This window comes from Camelina sativa, chromosome 7, assembly GCF_030686135.1.
Source record: "Camelina sativa cultivar CO46 ecotype springtype chromosome 7, ASM3068613v1".
NCBI lineage: Eukaryota > Viridiplantae > Streptophyta > Magnoliopsida > Brassicales > Brassicaceae > Camelina > Camelina sativa.
Window position 1 is genome coordinate 27010700 of NC_141886.1, and position 13151 is coordinate 27023850.

The 13151-nt window shown below is 37.4% G+C and overlaps 2 protein-coding genes across 5 annotated transcripts; one reads left to right on the top strand and one right to left on the bottom strand.

The window, feature by feature from the left end:
- Nucleotides 1–875: 875 nt before the first annotated feature.
- LOC104702506 (glutathione S-transferase TCHQD) lies at nucleotides 876–2506 on the top strand. 3 transcript variants are annotated; one of them, XM_010418360.2, is made up of 3 exons: nucleotides 876–1114; nucleotides 1433–1678; nucleotides 1771–2506. In XM_010418360.2, exons 2-3 carry the CDS (start codon nucleotides 1470–1472, stop codon nucleotides 2360–2362), a joined length of 801 nt encoding a protein of 266 aa, XP_010416662.1. In that variant the 5' UTR covers nucleotides 876–1114; nucleotides 1433–1469; the 3' UTR covers nucleotides 2363–2506. The 3 variants fall into 3 exon arrangements, with proteins under 3 accessions (XP_010416662.1, XP_010416664.1, XP_087315561.1); XM_010418362.2 differs by having other exon boundaries at nucleotides 899–1037; XM_087459435.1 differs by having other exon boundaries at nucleotides 994–1299.
- Nucleotides 2468–11881, bottom strand: LOC104702505 (histone-lysine N-methyltransferase ASHH2). Of its 2 annotated transcripts, none has more exons than XM_010418359.3 (18): nucleotides 11580–11881; nucleotides 8745–11198; nucleotides 8415–8619; nucleotides 7663–7835; nucleotides 7464–7543; nucleotides 7234–7365; nucleotides 7033–7149; nucleotides 6848–6940; nucleotides 6208–6285; nucleotides 5971–6027; nucleotides 5180–5900; nucleotides 5044–5099; nucleotides 4726–4802; nucleotides 4542–4624; nucleotides 4359–4438; nucleotides 4128–4207; nucleotides 3802–3847; nucleotides 2468–3657 (listed from the first exon to the last, which is right to left on the bottom strand). In XM_010418359.3, exons 2-18 carry the CDS (start codon nucleotides 11185–11187, stop codon nucleotides 2806–2808), a joined length of 5373 nt encoding a protein of 1790 aa, XP_010416661.2. In that variant the 5' UTR covers nucleotides 11188–11198; nucleotides 11580–11881; the 3' UTR covers nucleotides 2468–2805. The 2 variants fall into 2 exon arrangements, with proteins under 2 accessions (XP_010416661.2, XP_087315560.1); XM_087459434.1 differs by having other exon boundaries at nucleotides 8415–8607; nucleotides 11580–11865.
- Nucleotides 11882–13151: the final 1270 nt, after the last annotated feature.

Here is a 13151-nt window from a genome sequence, read left to right on the forward strand (position 1 = left end):
TAAATGATAATATGGAAATATATATAGCAATAATAGAACCAATAATTCATGTGTATGTAGGCATGTCAATTAGGGCTAAAGCCCGCGGGTTGGTCTGGTCCAACCTTGAAAAACACTGGGCTCGGGCTTAAATATATAGATGTCCAGAAAAAATCGGGCCTTTCGGGCTCAGCCCGTTTGGGCAATAGGGTTTTTCGGGCTAACAAATATATTTGTACATTTTTGTTTGATTGCAATATTTGATTAATAATTTATTGTAAATAAAGTTGTAAACTCTAATCCTAGTTTTCATATTTACTTAATTACCATACTTAATATTTTAAAAAAATTTATCTTTGTTTTATATGAATTATGTATTGGTTTATTTGGTTAAAGTATCAAAATTTTATTTAGTTTTAAACTTTTTCTATTAAATTAAGTTGGTTGTAGTGAATATAGATGAGTTATTAAATTTTTGATTGATTTGTTTTATATTACACTTTCAAACACAATTTTTTAAGGCTTATAAGTTTAAATTTTTGATCGGCAAGATAAGTCCGAAAAGCTATGTAGTCCTATTAGGGCCGGACTGGGACTTTGAAAGATAGACTCAGAAATATTTCGGGTCGGACCGGGCTGGGCTCAAACATATGCGGGTTTTACGGGTTTCGGGCCGGACCAGCCTGATTGACACCCCTAGGTGTATGTAAAGAAAAAATGAAGAAGTTGGCAGATTGATCAAAAAGACATATATACCCTTGAGAGACAAAAGTGATCATTAAAAGTTTTTGACCTTGGCGGATAAGTTGACTATAACCACGTGGCAACATCTGAGAGCGAGTAGAGACATCTGCGTCTGCGTAAGCCTTTTTAAACGTAAGCGCAGTGGGAGAATTAGATACTCGCACTTTCCTAAATTTTTTCTTGTTCAGAGCAAATCTTAGCTGTATAGAGTATTTTGACGTCTTCCTTCGAAAATTAAAAAGGAGAAAAAAAAAAAGGAGACAAAACTTTAAAGAAGGAAGGAAACCTCAATTCGAGAAACTAAATATACGAAGGTTTCCCTTTTTTCGTCTAGTTTTGATTCAGTTCTTGTTCTGCCTTTCTTCTCCAAGGTGTTCTGTCTTTTCGTTGGGTATGTCTTTATTTTACTTCTTCTGTTATTAGAAGTTAAATCACCAAGTTACCTGTCTTGTCTTCTTCTTGTCTTTGTTTGCTTCAATCTTTATGGTCTCAACCTCATTTCGTTTGATCAGATTCCTTGTATATCGTGCTTAAACTCTTTTACCAAATATGAATCCCCCTTTTATGAAGCTTCAGGTCTGTGAGGTCAACAGTTAATTTGGTGCTTTTATGTCTGAAATATATTGATTAGTTGATGATTTTTAGTGGATTATATGGAAGAGACTTGGACTTGAATGTCTTTTTTAATATATATATCTTAAATTTGCAGCTCTTGGACTGTAGTTGGAGGAAATGGGTCTGAAGCAATGCAGTTATATCATCATCCTTACTCATTAGATAGCCAAAGAGTGAGACTAGCTTTGGAAGAGAAAGGCATTGATTACACATCATACCATGTCAATCCCATCACTGGCAAGCACATGGACCCTTCCTTCTTTAGGATGAATCCAAACGCGAAACTTCCCGTTTTCAGGAATGGTTCTCACATCATTTTGGACACTATTGAGATCATAGAGTATGTACTCACCATTTGCTAATATTCTCACTTTCGGTGCTAGGTTTTTTTTTTTTGGAGATAAGTAATTAGAGCTTTTGTGAATTTTGCAGGTACTTAGAGAGAATAGCTGAGGTTTCCTCTGGTGTAGAAGATGCTACTTTTGGTAGAGAAGTTCTTGAATGGATGCGGAAGATTAGGGAATGGGACCCCAAGCTTTTCACTCTTGCTCACATACCGGATAATCGTCGTCTCTATGTTTCCAAGTTCTTGAGGATGGTTGTGATTGCAAGGATGGCTGAGTCTCCAGACTTGGCAAGTGCTTACCATAGGAAGCTAAGGGAAGCATACGATACAGAAGACAAACTAAAAGACCCGGGTGCCTTAAGAAGAAGCAAAGACCATTTGCTTAGGCTCCTAGATGAGGTTGAAACAAAGCTTGAGGGGACAACATATTTGGCAGGGAATGAGTTTAGTATGGCTGATGTAATGCTAATCCCGGTGCTAGCTCGGTTATCCCTGTTGGATTTGGAAGATGAGTATATAAGTAGTAGGAAGAATCTGGCTGAGTATTGGATTGTTGTGAGAAGGAGACCAAGCTACAAGAAGGTAATTGGAAGGTACTTTAATGGATGGAGAAAATATGCAACACTTGTAAAAACTTGGATGTTTGTTAGAGTGAGAAGTTTGCTCAGAAAATATTGAATTGTCAAAATCAAAAGTTTTTTTTTTTTTTTTCTCTTTCTTTTCCATTTTACAGGACATTCTTGTAAAGTTGAGAAGAAACTTACTCCTTTGATCACCAAATTATTGAGAACAATATTTTATTTAAGAAGTTTGCGATGCAAAGATCTCAGTGTAACTTAAAACTTCTTTGCAGAAGATAGTAAAGAATGTGATTTGCTATTACAATGAAATGTGACCTTTTAATTATAGTAGAATATTTTTGCTTTTGATCATAAACAAAAGAATTTAGAATATACTGAAAAAGGAGTTGAAAAGGAAAGAAAAGAAACGCACATGAGTCCCCTAAAAGGGGATCTTCCTATGAGCAAAACTAACCAATCAACCACTGTAATTCTCCTCAAGAGCTGCCTAGTCTCCATAACAACTTCATTGGCTGTGTACTTCTCTAAAGTTAAGAATACTTAATTGTTGAGCTTCTTCTCTACAGTTAAATTTCCAGGTATAGGGCTGTTTGCTGTTTTTTCCCACCCATTGTTCCGCATCCATGGGGGAATGTTCTGTTTCTGTTGCCGAAAATAACTTGTTCCTATATCGGATGAAAACTCTCTCTTCCGGTTTGGAGCGGGTGAGTAATTCACGGCAATACTTGAGGTGTTACAACAGGATTGGTTGGGTTCAGTTATAGCCGGTAAGATCTCAATGGAGCAAGTCGGGTTTCCCATGGAGGAGGAACAGACTGTTCCGTTTCTCTTGGCAAAAAACTCACCATGAGACACTGGCGGTAGAGGTGGAAATGGATAGAACGGCATGCCAGGAGCAACAGACCAGGTGGTCGGGTCCTCTTTGCCGGGTGAACCAAATTGATGAACAATGCTAAGTGGAATACCATAGGATACTGGTAACCGAGAAAGGAACTTTTGTTGCGGCTTCGCAGTAATTGCATCAGGCACATCCGTGCAGGGTGATGTAAACCCGGGTGGAAGGTCGTCTTGGACATCCTGATTTCCATTAGTTTCAACAGTTTGCTGAAACGTTCTTTGTTCTTTAGTCATAGATGGCTGGTCCCATCTGCTTTTGCGCTTGCGTCCATTTGTCTCAGGGAGACTGGAATTAGGAGATGTAGCCATTGATGTTTTGACAGACGCAACTGGTTCTGCAGGTCTTGGGGACTGATGATAATATTTAGGTTCTTGTGATGCTCTGAACCTGCTGTTTATAGGTGACCTCATAGACTCAGATCTGTCCTTGCGCCTAGGTTTTCTAAAAGGTTTAGGGATCCATCTGTCTCGGAAGTTCCGTGCAATTTGATGAACCTGCAGCCATGCACATGAAAATAATTGGAAATTAAAAGCTAAACCCTAGATACTCATTTGATCAAGGTCGAAGCTTACGGATCATTAAAATAAATCAAGAGTCCAAGAATACAGTTTCATAAGGGTAAATGAGACGTCCAGTACCTGTTTGTCCTCATGCTCAGTGAAAGATAGAATAGAATCCTTAAAGCTGCGTGTAGATAAACATTAAATGTCATATTGTGTCCTAAGAGAATCTGAAGAACTAAGGTGACATTATATAGCAAGGCTCGCTGAAGACAGATGAAACTATTTTTGGCATTCACATTGTCAAGTAGACCAAGTGAGAGGTGAATTCTAGTAAGTTCCGCACAGGGCCAATTTAGTCTAAAACAATTTACTGGACAGCCAGATTTCACAATTCTACTAGTGACAGCATAATATAGTTTTCACTCGATCAAAGGATAAGGCCATGATTAAACTTTACTAACCTTTCCATCTCTGCACACGGAGGCCTTCTGATTATATGCTCCAGTGCAAGGATTTCCCTTGTAGCAAGATACTCTAATACCTGAAAGTAAATTCAGTTATATTGATTTGTAAGCAAGCTAGACCATTTCAAGAAAGCATCATTAGCCAGCGTGATGAAAAGAAATTTTTTAAGATAACCAATGCCAAGTGTGTTCTGACCCATACATAATCAGAGGTTAAAAGGAATGTACCTTCAGAAGTTTCCGGAGTATAGGGGTCTTTTTAAAATCACTCCGGTATTGTTTCATGATATTATGTAACATTTGCAGACCTGGATATGTTTGGGGGTTATTTCATCTTTACGAGATAAGGTTCATAAGATACAAAAGAAAACAGATAGACACATGGACCAAAGTAAAAGAAGACTGACGTACCATTCTTGTTGATTACATCCACTAAAACAGATTTTGACTTTGTCTTCAAAAGGGCATCAAGAATCATAGAAAGATCTCGATTGCTGCATTAAGTTCACAAACACCAACAGGAATTCAGGCACAAAATGCAGAGTATAATAAATCTACAATGGGAACAAGATAAGCAGGTCAGATTCTTGAAAACCTTTGAATTCCTTCATTATTCGTGCCCCGGGAAGCGGCAGTGAGAAGCAGAAGTTTTAAGTAGCCTTTTGCTGAATCCTGTTTGTGTAAGATAAGAAAACCAACTAAGTATCCATTGTGCAGTTGCTTGATCGAGGAATATAGTATTACGAATATAGAGAATCCAAGTGGAAAAGAATCAAGTAAAAGTGCTCGGTCTTACAAACCAAAAACAAAAAAAAACCGCAGAAGGAACAAAACATGATGTCTTAACCCTAAGCATAACTAATTGAAGTATAAAGTTTTATAGACTTCAGAAGTAATGCTATATACAACTTACCCTCCGCTTGCTTATCCCTCCCGCAACATCTAGTAACTCGTTCAGTTTCCCTTCAACTGCAAAATCGGTGTTATTAGCGAATATGACTGAATGATGATGGTATCTTAACAATTCATGTCTAGAACTAGTACAATACATGTTTCAACACGTCCGCTAGGAGAAACTTCCTCTGATCCTTTAGATTTGATGGGCTGTTGTTGCAACTTACTCACTGGTATAACCTGTGCTTTGTTAACACCAGGAAGACGACCTCCTTTGTCTCGCTTACTCGACCCAGATGAACGAGAAGTTTTCATACGAGGACGGGGTCGTGGAAGTATCTTTTTATCTTCCCCCGATCCATGCTTTGTCATCTTATCAGCGTTTGCACCATCCGAGGACAGTTTGCTATGAGAACTGGACGTGGGAGATGTGCTAGTCTTCTTTTCAACATGAGCCTCCTGCCGGACAGAACTAACAGGCGTGTCTGACCAAAGTTCCTTCAAAACTCCAGTCGGCTGAAGAGGTGGAAGAATTTCTCGCTCTGGAAGTTGTGAAGATACCAAGCTCTGTAATTCGGCATTATCAGGAGCATGGTCCTTGGAACAATTAACCATTTCAGAGTTCAGTGGCATTTGCTCGTCAACGTCATCAACGAAGGTCTTAGATGTTGCATCTAAGATTCCTTCCCCACTTTCATCTTCTTCAAGGATCACAAGTTCAGGATACTCTTCATCTGAATCACTTTGAATAATTACATCACCGTTCAGGGGATCCCCCCCAATATACCCTCGGCAATGTGATGATCCGCAATAGCACTTTTTGGCAGCAGCACCAAAAACCCTCACATAGTTGTAGTCAAATGTCAACTCTTGACCCTGGCAACGAACCAGCAGATTAAAAACTACTGAAACGAACTCGCAAAATTGCAAGTGAGGGAAAGCCTACCTTCTTAAGGTCTTGCATGGAGAATATTCCAACGCAAATTTCACCATTCACCATCCACTGCAACAACATTTAAGAAGTACATAATGAAACCCATACACATGAGAAAACAGAAAAGGTGAAATACCTTTATTAAAATAATAAACAAGCAGACGAGCTCAAAAAGAAAGATCCCAACTCATCACTGGATTTATAATCAGACCACAAGACATGCTATCGCACAGAACACTTAGTAGTCACCTTTTCAGTACGACAGTTTGGTTCACAGCTATGGTTGATGAAACGCCCTAAATTTCCCTTAGCACCAGCATCTATTACCTGCATTAACAAAAAACTTAAGAAGTTATTGCAAGGTGCAACATAGTAGAGCATAGCTTCCAAAAGGAATACATCAAAAGGGTAATACAAGACAGTAATTTGAAGCCAGTGCGGATGATATGCTAAGGAATGCAATTATTACAAACACAACCAACAAAAGTAACCTAGGCTTTAGTACTAAAATAGCAGGAGCATCTAGTCTAGATACAGACGAGTGTCAGATGAACGAAGACACAAAGAGAAGACGATTGTCTATTCATCGTCTTGTAAAGGATTTTTCTTTTTGGCACACGTGGATCACATAAGAGACATAAAAGTAACTAACCAGAGGTACAAGCAAATTGCTTAAGCAGAAAAGCGTAACAAAGATGGAACTTCACTTCTCTAAATATGCTATCTAAATCAGAAACGAGTCACATTCTGGCAACCATATATCAATTTTAGTGTCCATCACACATTTTTTATTCAACAACTCCACATAGATTTAAGCAGCAAATCACAAACAATTTCAATCAAAGATGAAGCAAAGAAGCAGCTGCGTCATTAAAAGGGAAGATGTTACCTCATTCCCATTCAGTGTCATGAAATAGAAATGTTTCTGACCCTTGCAAGCATATTCTTTTTGGCGAGACTCGTAAGATTGCATATCAAGCACCTGTTATGTATAACCCACAGTATATATAAGGGTCAAAAGCCCATCTCAAACAGATAACATCCTCCAAGAGTTAAAAATCATCACAGACATACCTCTCCAACATACTCAATAAGGAATTGTCCCTCTCGTACATCTTCGAGCAATCTCAGGCCATAACCCTTCTTACCAGATTGGAATCTCTCAAACTTAACATACTTCCGTTTTTGAAACTGCAGAAATATGAGCCAAAAATTTTTGAGAGTGATATACTGACTGTAAATGTAACCCTTTCGCTTGCAAACAAGATATTATACCTGCTGATTTGAACACAATTCGCGAGCCGGGCACGTACTGGGAAGACATTCAATGTTAAGCATTCTATTGAGGCATTCTTCTCCACAACCCAACCTACCATCAGGTGGAGGTTTGCAATGACAAACCATTATCTGTCCAAAAAAAAATGAAACACGATAAGCAACACAAGCACGATTAACCTTAAAGCATTACTAAACATAACAAATGGACAAAATACAAGGAAATTAACCTCGTCAATTGTTTGAGATTTACGATTGCGATGAAGAAACTGGTTAGTTTTTATAGCCTTGAAGCACGCCTTTTGCTTACCTGCAAGAATTACGGGCATGAAAACAGGATAAAAATAAATAGATGAAAAACCATATGATAATTTCAAACATTCTAGCCAAGGGTACTCTCAAGGTTCCCCCATATTGAATTATAAGCACCTGTTAAACGCTTGCTCTTCTGTTCCTTTTCTTTCCCTCTTTTAGCCAAATCACAATCATATGCATCTGCTTCCTCCTGTCCTATGCCCAACTCTTCATTAATATCTTCATTTGACATCTCTTGAGATTTTGAGCAATCCGCAAATTTTGTATCTGAGTTGTTCCTACAGATCCTGTAAACAATAGAGAATCCATATTAGATATAGAGACAGAGACTACAAGATATGAATGACGTAGCAAGTATGGAAATGATACAAAACAGCTACAAGCACAAAGTCTACATTGATGAACATCAGAAAGATGAAAAACTCCATCTGCTTATACAATTGACATTCAGTCACAAGTACCAGATGAATTCAATGTAAGAATTTTCAAAAAATGTTGACTAAATTATATAAGAAATTTATCAGAAAATAAGAAGTTCTAATAAACTCGTTTTAACTTTGATACAAGCGCGACGACTACAAAGTTAACCCAAATTTGTACACCCAACAAGGTTAACGACAATATGTAACACACTGGAAATTGCTAAAAAAATCAACATAACATGTAACAAACAGAATAATCAACAAGGATGAAGTATTATTGGCCAGAACAGTGTGTAGCACTACAAAGACATTGTCCAGTAAAATTGGCCACATTCATACCAAGTTATGATCACATGACAAAGTAAAAGAAAACACGTAATAACAAAAACATCTGAGAATTGCATTAAAACAAGTACATATTCAATATGAAATAATATAACATACCATCTGGAGCTCTCGTCAATTGATCCTACAACAGAAGCAGGTATCCGTCGCCATTTATAGCAATCATCACATCGAACCCAGGCACTCTCTGAGGAAGAGCTATCCTCAATAGTACCGTCCACAACCATTTCCCCAAGGTTCACATCTGATGATATGGTACCATTAATGGCACTGGTTTTCCCAATATCTGCATCTAGAAGAGAACCTATAAATGAATTCACAAAATGTGCCAGTTAAAGAAATGGAAAACATAGAGATGCTATTTAAATAAGCAAAAAACAATATCCTATTGAGGTTACTATGCTTAGAGATAATCAAAAGAGTAAATACCTGTTGTCTTGTGAGACTCTATTCCCCCTACTTCAAGATGATCACTATCATCCCTTTCATTACTGCTATTCATGGATTGACGTTGCTCTACTCCCTCATGAGATTCATTTTTTCTCCTGTCTTTAGCAGATTCAGAAAGCTTGGATATCCCTTTCTTTGTTCCTTTCCTTTTAGACTTAGCATCTTTACCCTTTTTAGCACTGGGAATTAGATGTGAACCATTTTCCAAAAGAGATATTGAAGCAGACAATTTATCTTTTTTTTCTAATCCTCTGTTCTTGCCGACCACATCTTCTGAAGCGCTGTAAACACCATGATGCAAACCTTCTTTCTGTTCAATATTGACAATCGAATCAGGCACAGAGTTGATAACTTCGGAATCTGGTGAAGTTTCAGCATCTAGGGACCGCGTCCCAGTGGCCCTCTCGCACTCTTCAACCATTATACTAGTGGAAAGGTGTGGGTCATCATCTAAAACATCACCACCCGGCTTCCTACAAAACCCCCCATCGTCTTGTTTCTCATCCCTCATAAAATCAGATGACTGCAGATATGGAACTTTCTCCACAAGGTTGTTTTTCTCTTCCAAATCCTCTTTAGTTTCCCCAGTTCGCAGTTTATCCACAGCAAAATTTGTTGATCCTGGCAATTCTAAACCTGATCCTGCCTTAACAATACCTTTAGCAGGAAAAGAGTTACCACTGACCTTAGAGACTGTAATGTTCATAGGATTTTGGCCACCACCAAATTTAACTTTCAAACGAAGGCAAGAGCCACTTGATGCTTGGATGTTTTTGTTAGATCCTTCTACATATCCGTTATGAGAACTTCTATTATACTCTCCCTTTTTAGGATTGCTTTGAGATTTCTGTGCATCATGATGCGGAGGTCCATCATAGGGAATATTATTGCTCTGTAAGAAGATTTCAGTGGTCCTGCTAGGCAATCCCCACTCAGATGAACGGCTTGTTTTTAAAAGAGAGCTCCTCTTCTGCTTTGAGCATTTAAAAACTGAATCAAGATTTCCTGCTGATTGTTTCTTTCTAGAGGACTTTCTCGGATGGGGGGCACTCCTTTTTGTCTGCGCCATTTTACCCTGTTTACCATCTCGGGACTTCCTACGGGAAGAAGACAAGCCAATTTCACAAAAATTAGTCCCTGATGCAGAAGCAACTTCACCACCTATTCTGCCATTGCCATCCACTATTCTGAGTGGCTCAACTGCATTGTCAGGATTACAGACTTCGATGTCTCCATTTCCAAAGTTCGATGGAAAATTCCACATCAAAGAAGAGTCAGTAATATGGGAGTTGGCTTCAATACCTAAAGTATTTTCGTTTATGGGTGATATCTGACTGAAAATTTCAGCTCTCAGATCAGCAGCTATACCATTATTCGTACTCAAAGCGGCCACAACACTATCAATTGATGAAACCCCAACATGATCCTTTTGCATCTTTTCATTCTTCTCGGAAAGATCAGTGTCAAGCTCATCCTGCTGTCCCAGCATCAAATCTGGTTCGACTGTCTCTGTGTGTGCGATGTCATCAAGATCATATGAACATCGGCCACCGTCATTATTACTTAACATGTCTGTAATAGCTAATGAAGGGGATACAACAATAGGCAGATTGCCTTCAATTTCACTTGAATCATTCAGATAATCTTCAGCAGGGCTACAGCCAAATACACCAGAGTCCATTATCGTATCTGGAAATGGACAACTCTTGAAGAATGATAAATCATCAGAAGAACCAGAATCTTGATCACTCGATGGTTCATTTCTTCCTTCCTTATCTCCAGCATCAAAGGTAGAGCTAATACCATCGCTTCCAACTTCATCAGGGTTTCTGTGCTTTGCAGTTTCCAAAGACCCCATTTGTTCTGGTACATCATCATTCAAGAAATTCGATTCATTCTCTATTCCATTGTCCTCTATAGAAAATATTGTGCCACCACACCCTTCATCTTCTATAGCCTGAGGAGCTCCTTCCTCTTGCATACTCCCAGAAACAACGGATACAAGGGAAAATTTTGTGTCCTGACTCTCCTTTCCATCATCCGGCTTGTTGCAGTCTACCAGTAAATCAGCATCACAAATGAATTGTTGAGATTGTTCAACCTCATCTGAAACCACTCCCTGCTTCTGAGTGTCTTCAGCGTCGCAACAAAAATCTAAACCATCATCAGAGTTCCCAGTATGTTCATTACAGTTACTGATTTCATCTCCCATTCTCTCGCTATCTATAAAGCACTTCCTTTGACCCTCCATTGTTGACTTTACAACTGATGCAACTTGAGGAGTCTCCAAACTAGTGACTGAATCTAAATTGAGCCCAGAAAAACTCGGTGGAGACTTTAAACCCAGAGAATTAGCATTCAAATCGCCAGAAAGAGAGCCACACACAGAAGGGTCACTAATACCGTTCTCCTTGCAATCCATCGTAATGCCACCTGTTTCAAAGCCATAAAATTAGAATTCTCAACAACAACAACAACAACAACAAAAAAAGAGGGTTTTTAATGAGAAATCCGTTCTAATTTGTAAATCAAACCCTGCAATGATTCAAGAACCCTAAACAGATTCTCGATAAAACACAGCCCCCGTGATCCACAAATCAATCAGGAAAAAAAAAAACTTGAGAAGGTCAACCATAAGACCTAACTCAACACAATAGACACCTCAAATCATCAACATTGATGATGACAACTAGAAAAAACCATCCGATCTCTTCTGATTTAAACACGCCGCAACGCAAGGAAGACTAAATAAAAAAATATAAAATTCGTCACCATAAATTAGAAGAAGGAAAAAAAAAAAAACGAAACCCTAACCTCATGAATCAGAAGCGATTAAGCGAGTGCCAACGTAGAGAAACACGAGAGAGAGAGACGGATAAAAACCCTAGAGAGGCGGAGACGGATTACGACGGCAAAGAGAGAGAAGAAGAAGAAGGAATCGGAAGTAGGCAAAAGAGACAACGCGAGGCGGTCAGTTTTTTTAGATACCGATTTCTCTTTTTCTCTTTTTCAGTAAAATAAAGGGAAAGGAAAAAAAAAAAAAAAAAACTATGATATGATGTAATCCTCCTCAAACGTTGCTACTTGCTATTCCCAATTTATATAATTTTGTTGTTGTTGTCAATTTGTTGTAGGCTTTGGACTCAAGGGTCTTTTCGTTATTCAATGATTACAATTAAATTTTAATTGACCACCAAAGATATTAATTTGTTTATAAAAAAAAAAAAAAAAACTTTAGGTTATATTCTTAATTTTGGGTAAAGTCATAGGTTTTTTTCATTCTTTACCCCAAACATCTGTTATAAAATAAAAGTTAGAGGAACTTTTCATAGAGAAAAATTTCACACCAGCTTTTTACTAAAAATGCCTTAGCCAATTTATTTCCAAGATTATTCAGATCTGTGGGAGAGGTCTCGTGTTCGTTCATTCAAAATGGTCCCAAAGGTGGTCCATAAAAGACCAAATAATAAAACTGTAAGATATTTAATTTTATTAGCTTTTCTATTTTATTTATTAGCTTCTTTGGTTTATTTGATTTCTTGATTAGTCGTTCCTTCCTATTATGATTCTCCCCACTCTTCCATAATCCTTTGTCACTATAATTAAATAATTAATAAAAGTTTATGTATATCAGGATCAAATATCATGTATAAAACTTTAGTGATGATGATGTGATGATGAGCCAAGCATTTATCCGAGCCCGAGTCTTGTTAACGAATTTGAGTCACAGTCTGCATTGGACCAAACCCTTGCTATATATGCATAAAATCTATATATCTATGCCACTACATATAATAAGCTGAAAACGCGAAAGATATTAGAAGGTTCATACACGAAACAGGTTCTCTTACTATTGTTGTCCACCTCATCAAGTACTTCATCTTCATCCACATCACATTGTTGTCCTCACCGTCCATATATTGTGATGGAACTCCATATATTGTGATGGAACTTAGAGCATCTCCAACCCATTTCTTCATTTTTTACTCTATTTTGGAGTAACTCCATTTTGAAAATGGTTTTACTCCAACCTATTTCTCCATATTTGACTACAAAAGAGAATATTTTACTTATATCTTATTATTAATTTATATAATGATCATTTATTTATTAAAATTACAAATTTGACCCAATTATTTTATTTTTAGCAAAAAAAAAAATTAGCATGTTATTTATATTTAAAATTTACTATTGAACAACATTACATTACACAACATTCATCAATTATTAGTATTTGTTGTATTAAGTTGTTTTTAATCTTCAGTTTAAGTCATATTATGTGTTTTAAATTTTATTGGTAGTAATGTTATTTTGTACTTTTGTTTGTATTGTCTATTTTCTATGTTATATATGTTAATTGTTGAATTTTAAAATTATTATTTATAA

What these genes read in the sequence shown, in the direction of transcription:
- LOC104702505 (XM_010418359.3), bottom strand. Translation starts at nt 11,187, where the DNA reads ATGGATTGCAAGGAGAACGGTATTAGTGACCCTTCTGTGTGTGGCTCT. An exon ending in AGAGTCTCACAAGACAACAG is followed by an intron (nt 8,620 to 8,744) that starts GTATTTACTCTT and finishes ATTCATTTATAG; the next exon opens with GTTCTCTTCTAGATGCAGAT. An exon ending in TGACACTGAATGGGAATGAG is followed by an intron (nt 6,286 to 6,847) that starts GTAACATCTTCC and finishes TTGTTAATGCAG; the next exon opens with GTAATAGATGCTGGTGCTAA.
- LOC104702506 (XM_010418360.2), top strand. Translation starts at nt 1,470, where the DNA reads ATGCAGTTATATCATCATCCTTACTCATTAGATAGCCAAAGAGTGAGA. An exon ending in GACACTATTGAGATCATAGA is followed by an intron (nt 1,679 to 1,770) that starts GTATGTACTCAC and finishes TGAATTTTGCAG; the next exon opens with GTACTTAGAGAGAATAGCTG.